At 40.1% G+C, this 12,451-nt stretch overlaps 2 protein-coding genes across 2 annotated transcripts in view; both read right to left on the bottom strand.

Moving 5' to 3' along the window:
- The window catches only part of LOC126386069 (filamin-C-like), a 218,438-nt gene that overhangs the window by 109,754 nt on the left and 96,233 nt on the right, over nucleotides 1–12,451 (bottom strand). The window lies entirely within an intron of this gene.
- il22 (interleukin 22) lies at nucleotides 4,374–7,801 on the bottom strand. Its single transcript, XM_050038198.1, has 6 exons — nucleotides 7,688–7,801; nucleotides 7,315–7,555; nucleotides 5,912–5,977; nucleotides 5,643–5,792; nucleotides 5,000–5,059; nucleotides 4,374–4,850 (listed from the first exon to the last, which is right to left on the bottom strand). Exons 2-6 carry the CDS (start codon nucleotides 7,495–7,497, stop codon nucleotides 4,731–4,733), a joined length of 579 nt encoding a protein of 192 aa, XP_049894155.1. The 5' UTR covers nucleotides 7,498–7,555; nucleotides 7,688–7,801; the 3' UTR covers nucleotides 4,374–4,730.

The following is a 12,451-nucleotide window of genomic DNA, read 5'->3' as shown; positions in this document are numbered from 1 at the left end:
GTGATTAACTTAACCGTTGGTTCATTCGCAGTGGCGGCTGGTTTTGAGCCATGACTCCTTCTATTCTGGCTCCCAACAACACAACAAGACAAACACATTTTAACACTCCTATGGAGCCTACAGCCCTGTGGGGGAGAGGCAGCTGCACCTCCAGCTGATAACATGATGTCATTGTGACGTCAGCCCTTAAAGGGTCTGTTAGCAGGATTTTGATGGTGATTCTGTGTTTTACTGGGAGCCAGTGAAGTGATCTCAGTACTGGATTAATGAGTCCAAGTTGTCTGGCTGAATGAGTCGGAGCCTACTGACTGATAGTTTGGATAATCCTGCAAACACAGCGTTACAGTCATCCCACCTGCATGATGAGATGCAGGTGAGGAGGTGACTGACAGGACAAGTGGGAACAGGTGAGTCGTCGGCTGCGGCAGTCAGGTGATGGGGACAGGAGGGGAAGTCCGAGGGCACCTGGTGGACGGATGGGAAATGGAAATGAAGAGGCCCAAGAGATGGAGAGAAAATGTCTGTGACCACAGCTCTGTCTCGTCTTTTTAATGTGATGAATGTATGAGTCAAGAAAATGAACACAATCTCCATCTTTAAAGTTTCTTTAAGCTTCTGCGTACACTCGACCCAACGTAGTTGCTGTGTGCCTGTAGTTCTGCGTCCTGTTGGTCTATGTCGCTGTGCAATTGGGATGTAAATAAAGTTAAGATGAGATTTGTATGTTTAATATCCGAGATTGTTGTTTATGTTGTTGAGATTGTTGTTTATCTATTAATAAGTTTGGGAACGTTGTTTACTGTTTCATTTTTAAATGACAGATGAACAGTGAGAAGAAGGAAGGGTTATATAAGTGTACACTTGTTTCTGCTCCTCCTTGAGCATGTTGATATTTGTTTTGTTTCATTTCTTGTTTTGCTTGAAATAAAGTCATTCATTCATTCATTCATTCATTCATTCATTTAAATGCATTATTTAAAAACAAAGCACTATTTATTACAGTTACAGGTGAAATGATCAGAGAAGACACAGATGAGTTTAACACGAAACCTTTCGTGACTGACGTACATGATCTTTCTTTCAGGGGTGAGGGAACCCCCCAGAATATACATACATTCCATATATTAATGTGTATATATACATATACTGCACACACGCACACACACACACACACACACACACACACACACACACACACACACACACACACACACACACACACAGATCTGAAACCAAACCTACAGCAGTGAAAGTAGGTAAGTAGGGCTCGTCTGCTTGTGGTTTCTGCAGATTTCTGCACCAGTTTGATACACAGATCTGTGTGTGTGTGTGTGTGTGTGTGTTGTTGTGTGCAATCAGATAAGATTAAATCTGATCTGATAAAATCGATGGTGAAGATAAGAGATTCATGTGATATTACAGATGTTTGTGCGTCTTGTTTTGTTTTTCTTTTGATTCATTCATAAAGTTTTGACTGAAAATCTCATTTTCTCTTCAGTAACTTGTTTTTAACCAGCTGTGATCGATAGATATTTAATGTAAAATAAATATTTGCCAGCAGAGTAAACACACAAACCACCCAGCAGTACATGAAGTCATTAAAATGAGCTCCACCTTTAGAGCTGCAACATTAGACTGATGAACACATTAATGCATCAATGATCAGGACTTTTATTTCTCTCTCTCCACTTACGCCACATGTCACCTCACACTCTGGGGCCGAGGCTACATACCATCACATTGATGGAGCAGTGTGGTGTTCACTTTCTTACCCAAGGATGCATCAACGTGTTGACTGGAGGAGCTGGGGATCGAGCTACTGACCCTCTGGTTGGTGGACGACCCGCTCTTCCTCTGAGCCACAGCTGCCTCAGTGGTATTACTACACTTTTAGCTGAAGGTAAATTATGATGCAGGAATCATCAGTTACTGACTGTAAACAGTATCGCCAGTGAAGGAAAAGCCAATCCCAGGTTTTGGAACAAATTTTATCTGCTTGGAGTTTTGTTTGCTATATTTGGAGCGGGTGTCTTGCCACATAGCTTCCTCTTTGATGCGTTCTACTTATGGCAACCCGGTCGCACTCCACAGTCATTGAATGCCGGTGTTCTGACGATTTCTGCTGCTTTGTCGAAAATTGCTACCGCTGCATAAAACGTGCAGATCAAACGCTTAGCGTGGACATGTTGCCGAAGGCCTGAAAATTGACTTAGCATGAGTGCTTACTGATAATACGACACAATAGATGCAATTATCTGATATTTATATTCAAGAGCAAAGCCAGTGTGCAACCTGCAAGCTAACTCGACTTCTTAAATAGGCCAAAAGCGCAAAAAAGGGACATTGAGACCGTTAATGATAACGTGGACATGTTGCCAAAGGCTTGACAATGGACTTAACATGTGCAAGTCAAGTGCTTACCGATAATACGACACAGTACATGCAATTATTTAATATACGAAACTTGGAAAATCGGCTCTGTGCATGCGCAGAACCACAAAGTAGCACTTCTCGACAGGTAGGGGAAATTGACATAACACCGGCGCTTGGTCAGTGACTTCCAGCGTCAGACACCAACGAAAGAAGTCGTCCTTTCAGGTCGGCATGATATTTTGCTTTTATTTTGAAAGAGACTGTATGCAAACAGTACATTTGCTGTGAAAACTGAAGTGTATTCTGAAAACAGACAATGCATGTAACAGGCTGAATTTGACACGGCGAACCTTCTGAACACAGAAAATCAAAAGAAATAAGAAGAAGGAGATAAACACACCGACACACACTGAGAGGAATCACTGCTGTCTGAGTGTTTAGGAAACTCCTGCAGAATATCTTTAAATAAAATATCAGCATACTTCTGTCACCTCTGCTCAGAGCACATGCACACGTCGAGAGACAGTTTCCTTATTTAATGACTTTTAAAGTTCAACACACACACACACACACACACACACACACACACAAACACACNACTTCTGTCACCTCTGCTCAGAGCACATGCACACGTCGAGAGACAGTTTCCTTATTTAATGACTTTTAAAGTTAAACACACACACACACACACACACACACACACACAAACACACACAGGCGACATATGAGTCACTAAACACCTACACTCTTTCTTCTGTTTGTTTGTTGGCAGCATCGTATTCACCACTGTCCTACTTCCTGATGCCAACGCTGTGCCACCTGTCCGCTGACTGTGACAGTCTGAGGGAGATTTATATACCTGAGGTGATGTTTAACGACAGGCTTCACAGTTTAAACTGCAAATATGTGATTCAAATTTACAATCACAGTGATTTTAGGATTTGTGCTTGTTTACGACTCACAGAAACTCGTGACTTGTATTTAAAGTTTAGACGTTGTTGTTCATCTTAACTTTTATACACACACCTAATTATTCATAATAGTTTTATATTTATTTCATTCTGTCATTGTTGAGCAAATGAAAGCTCCCGTAGTTCCACTGTATGTGGCTAAGTTTACATACAGAGTTTGGAGATGGGTAGATATGCACGAGTATGAGTCTATGTGTACACAAGTCTATGTGCAGGTATGTCTGCATGGGTGAATGATGCAATTTTGTATCGATCTATCTATCTATCTATCACAACGTTGTTCTTTATAAATTATCAAAATTTAATTTTCCACCTGGAGCACTGGCTTGGATGTCTTCTTATTTTTCGGACAGGGTACAGTGTGTTCATGTTTGTGGTGTTTCATCTAGCGACATGAAGTGTACAATGGGTGTTCCTCAAGGGTCCATGTTGGGACCCCTCTTGTTCAGTCTTTACATCAACGATCTTCCGCAACAGTGTCGTGGGATCAACCTGCAAATGTATGCCGACGACACTGTATTATATACACATGCAAAAACTGTTGAATTCGCTGCCATGAAATTATCAGTGGCTACGGTAAGGATCACAGAGTGGCTTGAGTCATGTCTCACCCTTAACATAAGTAAAACTAAAGGCATGTTTTTCACCAAAGCCAACAAACAACTCGTAAATACTGCCGTCTTCATCATGTCTGAGAAGATCCAAATGATTCATTACACCACCATGTTTAACACTAGTGCTTAATATGGTTTCTGGTTTTTTTGTTTTTTGTTTTTTTATGCTGTATTTCAGTTGTAATATGTATTTTTGTTTGTTGTTTTTTGTTTTCGTAACCTTTGACTCCACACTGCAGCAACACCAACAGAAAGACGAACCAGCGTTCATATTCAAAACCAACTTTATTTATCTTCAAGTAAACTTTGTACGACACAGTTCAGTCAGCACAGTGTCACGTTTAAATACTGAAACGTCTTTGTAATAATCTGCCATAACATGGCAACACGATCAACACCTTTCAGCTCAGGCATTACAACATTCTGATCAATAAATAGATCAACGGGTTGGCTCATGTGTAAGGGCTGCAGCGGCCACGGGTTTGATTCCAGCCGCACACACACACACTTTGGGTTTCTCATGAAATTAAGGCAAAAAAAGGCCCAAAAAATATCTTAAAAATCAATACAACCAAATTGTTAAAATCTAAATCAATAACTCTTTATCAGACTCGTGTCAAATATAAATACTGTATAAAAACATTAAATACGTTCTCAAATTAAATAAACTAATAATAAATAAAAGTAGAAAACTTGTTGCTATAAAAGCTGATAAATACGATAAATAGAGAGGCGGCTGTTTGCAGAGTGCTCAGTAGGAACAGTCGGGGCGTCAGATGGCGGCGGCGGTGGCGGCGGTGGAGTTCCTGGGCTGGACGCAGAAGTCCTGCAGGTAGGTGAACAGGATGTCGACCTCTCCCACGGCTTTGTTTATACCGCGCTCGCCGCCCATCTGAAACAAACAGAGTCACGTTAGAAACACACGTCAAATTTAAAGTGTATTTGTTTGTTTAACTTAACTTCAGAATAAAACGAGCAGCTGAGAGTCTGAATGATGTCACGGTGTTTTCGGTCAGGTGTCATTCAGGAGTAAAATCTCACCTTGTCGAGCTTCCTGCGGAACTCCACAGCGTGGTGATGGTCGTGGTAGCGAGTCACGTTCTGGAGAGACAGACAGGTAGTGCAGGTTAGCAGCTGATATCACTTTAATCTTTTCTGTGTGTGTGTGTGTGTGTGTGTGTGTGTGTGTGTGCTGCATGTGTGTTCACTTTCGCTGATTGAAACCACAGAAAGTTGATACAGATTTAAGGATCAACCACACCGCCGCCACACACACACGCACACTACAAACAGCTGATTCATGACAAAAGTTTTTAAGTCTTATTAAAAACTTTATAAAAAACAAGACAGTGAATGTTTTCTTTTCTATATTAGATTTTTTATGTGTTAAAATTTGTCTTTGCTTGATAACTGATTAATTATGAAATCTATAATCGCCGCACAAACACGACAGTGGCATCAATCTGCTTATCGAACTCAACACTGAAGCAGATTATTGTATTTTCTCCAAACACTGATCAAACAAACCAAATACAACATTTTAAGTTAGAGATTTTAAGAAGGCAGGTGCGTTATTAAACTGTGGGCAGAGCCAGGCTAGCTGTTTCCCTCTGTTTCCAGTCTTTATGCTAAGCTAAGCTAACCGGCTCCAGCTTCACACCAACAGCTGAATTAAAACACTCACACAGCCTTGAGTCTTCAGGTCCTCGCTGACACGGGCCAGGTCGACAATCAGACGGTGCATTTTGGGATGTGCGTTGTCGCGGTGACGCAGGATGTTGTTCAGGTAGTAGTCGAGGATGTTGGCGTGGAGGCAGCAGATCTTCAGGTGGTCCTGGAGGAGGTGGAGAGGTCAGAGGTCGAGCGTTACTTGAATGTTCTTAATGATTATTTTCATTCATATATTTATTTTGTGGGAAATGTCACAGGAGTGATCTTTAACACCGGGCTCACCTGGTCGGTGTTGACTCTGGGCATCAGTCTGGTGCTGGAGTCGTCCTCCGTCTGCAAACTCTGAGCCTGAAGAGGCAGAAAGAAAACATCTTAAAACTGGACATACGGAGTCCTCCATAAAACAAACACCAAATATCAACAACACACCAAAAATAAAAAAAATAAAGCCTCTTATGTGATTAAATTATTTATTTTGTTTTATTTCCATCATTCAAATTGTTTGATAATATTTCCATGTTAAGACTTTCTGCTGTTTCAAAGCTCTCCCCGCGGATAAAAATCGTGTTTGTCAAATGTCAAAATTCAAAATATCAGCCTAAAATTACTGGAACTGGCCTTTAATATACCGACCGTCTTTTAGTTTACTGCTTCAGGATGCTAAAAAAATTAAAAAACAACAAAATACTACAAGTAAAATTAAGATTTTTACTTAAGAGCCAGATCGCTAGTGTTACAGTCCTTACCATGCCAATGATAATGTTATTTATTTATGTTGTTCGAGACAAAAGTTGTAAAAATTTCAAAAATTTGGGTTCAAAAATATCGATTAGCCTTTAATAAACCCAACATGTGTTTGTTGGACGTAATTATTCCTACAGGAAGCTAAAAATCCCAAAATTTTCCGAATAAAGATAAAGATGAAGCGCTGACTGAATCTACGGAGTCACGTTTGTGCCAAAACAACAAAATTATTAATTTAAAATTCAACAAAACTGGTGGTGAGATTAAAGTTGATTCTGGGATTAAAAATAACTAAAAGCATTTTCTCAATTTTGGCACTTAAGTACAATTTTAAAGAACTTGTACTGTTTCGACTTTTTGTGACTTCAAACCTCTCAGATTCAGGTTTTTCATAAAAAAGGACATTAAGAATTTTCAAAGATGAACAAACACTACAGTATCAAAATACTGCCAACAATAATAATCAAATCATACAATATTAAATATTGCTAACAGGCTCTTTCTCCTGCACGGCGAGGACTAAATACGTATATTTTTTGTACTTTAACACGCGTAAGCTTTTGAACGCAGGACTATTTTTTGCCACTTTTACTTTGTAAAATATTTCTCTGACCACATGTTAAAGATGCTGGAAAAAAATAGAATTTTCATATCATAATTAAAATGTCAGAATGCATATTTTAATTCTGATTTAACTCACTTAACTCATTTACAGTGTGATGTTTCTGCGCTTTTGCTTCAGTAAATTTTGCACTTTTATTTGTTTTAAGTTTTTTCTTTTTTGGCATTTTATCTGCTTTAAATTGCATCTGATGTGTTCACATGCACGGTCATTTCTTATATGAGCTGATTTCTCTTCTCCACATTGCATCTTTTTTTGTTTTATAAATAAAATGATCATTTCCACTCAAAGCTAAATATAATTTAAAGGATCTACTCACGTGTTGTGATACGTCCCTGACAGCCTGGTACGTCCCGTCGTTTCGTAGCGGTGGGCTGAGCGGCCGGTCGACAGGGTGCGCTGCTGCCTGCTCAGCCCAGCCAATCAGAAGCAGTGGCAGGAGGATGAGCATGGTGGCGGCGGGACGGAGGAAGGAGGCGAGTGTGGCGGTGGCGAGCTTCATCGTTCAGGTGGATAAATGATCTTAGTCCTTTCAGGAGAGTCAGAGAGTGTTTTTTCAACTGCAAGAAAGAAACAGATTAAAAATGATTAGAAAGTAGTTTGTTATAAGATTTATTAAATTATTTAATAAAACATGAAACTGAAATTAATCTGCTGCATCGGAGTGTGTGTGTGTGAGTGTGTGTCCTCACCTGTCAGTCGATGCTGTTGTGAAAACGACTCTGAGCACTGTCTCTTTATACAGATCAATCCTCCGCCCACCTCTGTAGAAATATAGGACAGGTAACCATCCAAAAAACCCCAACACTCTCACACACCAACACACACACACACACACACACACACACACACACACACACACACACACACGCACGCACATGAGCGCACACACACACAGGTCAGTGCTGCATAATCAGTGTTTACTGACACTTACACAAAGAGGAAATTAACTGTCAGTCAAGGTGTGACGACAAACTCTAAATAGTGCTTGTCATCGATTTTCTAAAAAGAGCATTTTAATTGTACTTCTGCAGTGACATCATTTCCTCTTTTGTGTGTGTGTGTGTGGATTACAAGCTGGAAGTTGTCAAATAAACTTCTCTCTGACAGATAAAAAACCCAAACTTGTCCAGGAGCTCTGATGTGATGACACGTTTGCATAGCAGTTTTATTTTTCACCAGATTATGCAACGCTTGTGACTTCACACACTTCCAACTGCTTCAGCACCTGAGATCTAAGATGATTGCGAGGTATAAAAATGTGTGGCGCGGGATTATGCGGAAAGCAATTTTGTAATACTGAATCTTTTAATGATGCAATAACTGAAACAAGGATGGAGTCATTTATTGATGATGTGATAACCTGTTGATTTGTATCAGTCCCGATCATTTCCAGAACTGACTTAAAGGGATAGTGCACCCAAAAATGAAAATTCAGCCATTATCTACTCACCCATATGCCGAGGGAGGCTCAGGTGAAGTTTTAGAGNNNCATAAAAAGTTGTTTGGAAAAACCTCATTTGAACGCTGTTTTTAGCTGTTTTTTGGAGATATTTTGTGGTTTCAATTATGTGTTTTTGGACGTTTGAATCTGGGGCGCCGTCAGCCTCCATTAGGTGGAGTTGTGCTGCTAACTCTGCTAACTGAACATTTCAACCAAATTGCTTCAAAAAATTTACGTTCACAACGTCGCTGTGGTTCATGTGCGGTTATGTTTAGGCATTAAAAACACGTGGTTATTTTAAGGGAACACACTGGCTTTAATACCTGGTTTTGTGGCACTAACCCTGCAGGAAATGCAGCAGCTGCTTGGTGAAAGCACCGACACACCAGGTGGACGGACGGCACCTGACTGCGTATCATACCAACGTATAAGGATGGCTTTTTATGTCGGTGTCTGACGCTGAAGTCACTACCCAAGCACCAGTACTCAACAACGCCACCACCTGGACTAGAAGCAGATATTAGAAGAACCTCATGATTCAACCAATAGTTTCAGCATTGCCAGGTGTACCATATTTATCGTATTTGTACGATGTACGATCAATAATCCCAAAAAAGGCCAAATGTACGATAATTTGACCATTTCATGAATGTGTGGTTGTAATCAGTATGTCAGAGTTTTTTTGTGGGCCTGAAGGCATCTGTTCCCATGTGACATGTTTCAGCCAATCGCACTTTGCTTAGCGTGAGATACGGGTGACGTTTGTCTCTGAACAATATGCATGATTGGCTGAATGGTCAGCTGTACCCGCCCCACGAGACACTAGGACCCGTCAGGAAGTCGAGCGAGAATGAGATTCAAAACAGAAGAAGAAGATGAAGAAAAAAAACAGAAGCAAGGAAAATGGAAAAAAAGTAAACCAAAAAAGTAAACACTAGAGTGACTATATTTGCCTATAGCGCATCAGTAGGATTGTTATTTTGGTTATGACGGATGTACGATAATTTCCCTCATTATATGATAATTTTGAGTCTCTGGTACAATAATAACATTTCCCACCTGGCAATGCTGAATAGTTTGTTTGATTCAGCCGCGCCACCAGAAGTAAATGTTAGCATTGTACGTTTCTGCAAACCATCGATATGTTGCATTTGTACGTTTCATACGTATCATATCAACATTTCTAAAGTGACGCAGTATATGAGCTGACTTTGTCATCTGGAGGTGGAGGGGATGGAGTGACGCCTGCTTAGCTGCAGACCACTGTTCCAGATGGGGACGTCATAGTTAACTGTGAATCAGTGAACTTGTGAAAATATTTTTGACCGGTTACGCTGGAAAGGGTAGCTGTGTTAACATGCGGACGCATAGTGCCCGCTGCCCACCCTCCACTGGTTAGCTAACTTTGCTCTGCTCTCCAGTCCGGCCACTGGACCAGCGTTACCAGTGGTAATTGCAAATGAGCGTCGCCGTTAGCTAGCTCCCAGCAAACTTGGCTGGTGCAGAGTGTAGAACAGCCAAGGCTAACATTAGCTAACCAGTGGAGACCAGAGGGTGGGCAGTGAGCTCTGTATGTCTGCATGTTAACATAGGAAGCTGGCTGTGTTTCAGCAAAGCCAACAGAAATTAAAAGAAAAGGCAAAACATTTATATCACTAAACATTACAGTTTCACCATCTCTAAAGCCACAGAGCTTTGAAATATGGCGCTAAAGCTAACCGAGTCACTGGAGCACCGCACTGACAGAAATCGCCTCCTGTATCTCACCTCATTTTGCTTTTTTTCCCTTAAATATTAACCTGTTAGTTACCAGCTAACAGGTGTGAGGCTATTGAAAGCAAAACTGTCTCATAGTTCGAGACCAACAAACTAAAAAATGTTGTTCTTTACAGAGACATCGTAGCGTTTCCAGCGGGGATTATGATCCCCAAAGCACGATCCTTTCCAAACCTTAACTACGTTGTGTTGCTGCCTAAATCTAACCACATCATAACCACAGCGTTCTTTTTTATACATGAAGTTTCCAATAATCGTGTTAACATACACAGGAACGTATTTGTGGTTCGGAGAAACTTACAATGCCAACATTTATTCTGGCAACTCGGTTGTTTCACAAAGAATCAAGGAAACACACGACATTATGTAAAATCAGTCACTCTCAGGATTAGCTGCACATCATCTGCAGAACAGTGATAAGAAGCGCTGTGTCTGCAGGTGATATTTCCTGAAGGTTTACGATAAAGAATAAAAAGGGACCCAGTACAGATCTCTGGGGGACACCACAACAAAGCAGGTCATTGCCACTACAGAGGGAGACTGGTATCAGTGACACAATGGAAACACCGACTCTCCTCGTTGAATGCTGCCAGTGCAGAAATGACGATTTTCCCCTTTAGCTTCTTCCCTCTTTGAGCTTTTTAAACATCAGTGTTTCCCTGTCAGGCCGTTATTTTCCTGGCAGATTTTTTTGCAGGTGTGGAGTGAAGGATCGGGTGGCCAGGTCCTTTTCCTATACAGTTTCATCATTCATTGTGTTGGGTGTGGGTGTGAGTCCCTCAGAGACTGATAGAAAGATTAAAGGCCTTAATCAGCCAACTCTTTAGACGGTGTTTTATCCCCAACAGGCTCGATCAGAATCAAAGTGCGTCGAGTGCCTCCATTAGAATAAACTCACTTATTCTGAAATAAATCTCATTTTAAATCGCTCATATTAATCAGTTTCCGGTTTGTACCAGCACACGCTCATCAAACCGCTGCATCTTTCGAAAAAATTTTCTTTGATGTTCCATAAACTCATCAGATCACGTGTCACACCACCTGTGCGTCACAAGAGACATTAGTCAGGACATATTGCAACATATTGTACATAGTGAGGAAGAAGCAATCTGAAGTGGAACATTCAGTGAACCATGAAGGGGAAATGACACATGAACAGCAGTGACTGAGAACTGGGCAGAGCTGAGGGAAGTTTGAGATAAATCCAAAAAGAATCGTAATTAGGACGTCTTCTTTTATTCAGCTGAACATCCTCAGAGCATATTTGATGTTTAAGAATAATTCAGGGAGGTTTTCTTGCACGCAGTGATAATAAACGAGTCATATGTATCTGTGTGGGGGATCTGCAGGTTGTTGCACTTTCATCAGGAGTTACTGTTCAAACGCAGGAAAATAATATTTAATGTGATCTGACATATAGTTTTAACTCTAGCATGAGGCATTAACCTGTTCAGAGCCAGAGGAAAAGATGTTAGTCAATGTTTTTATGATGTGAACCTAAGGACTGAAGAATCAGTGATGAAGCTTTTTATTAATGTTATAACCAAGCATTTTTTTCTATATTCCCATAACTGTTTAATTTGTTTATTTTATTGTATTATGGGACATTTTATTTTATTTATTTCTCTAAACTTGTATCTGTTGTACTGAATTTCCTCCCAGGCAAAGCACTTTGATGTGATGTCGACCAGATCTGAGTACGACAGTGTTGCCATGATAGTGGAATTTCTATCTTTGATACAATACCTTGAAATATATATACACAACACGATATTTTTTAAACCACAGGGGGAACTGACATTTAGGACCTAAAAATTATGATTGTCTTTATTAAAAATTAAATATAACCGTTTTCATTTCTTAGTTAGAAGCAAAAGAGACATTAATAATTAACAATGAGAAAGCGCAGCTCATATCAGTGTATCAATACTGTGGAAAATGAGTGTTGAAACCATTATTCAGAAAAGATCAAACACTAAAGAGTGATCAGAAATTATAATAAGAATTTTGTATATGTATATACATACATGTATATTCAGTAATGGAATACAAGTAACAGTGTTAGGTATCTAAAACACAAAATACTAGTCCATACCCACTGAGTGCACAGTTGCCCACGTACAGTTTCACATGGTGTGTGTTTGGGATACAGGTCATAGGAAATTGCAGATTAAATACTCAACTGAACCCATTAAGAAGAGCAATGTATTCAGACAGAGTGTTTGTGAATTTGATA

The sequence above is a fragment of the Epinephelus moara genome, chromosome 24, assembly GCF_006386435.1.
Source record: "Epinephelus moara isolate mb chromosome 24, YSFRI_EMoa_1.0, whole genome shotgun sequence".
In the NCBI taxonomy this organism is placed as follows: Eukaryota; Metazoa; Chordata; class Actinopteri; order Perciformes; family Serranidae; genus Epinephelus; species Epinephelus moara.
This window is presented reverse-complemented; position numbering and strand designations above follow the sequence as displayed.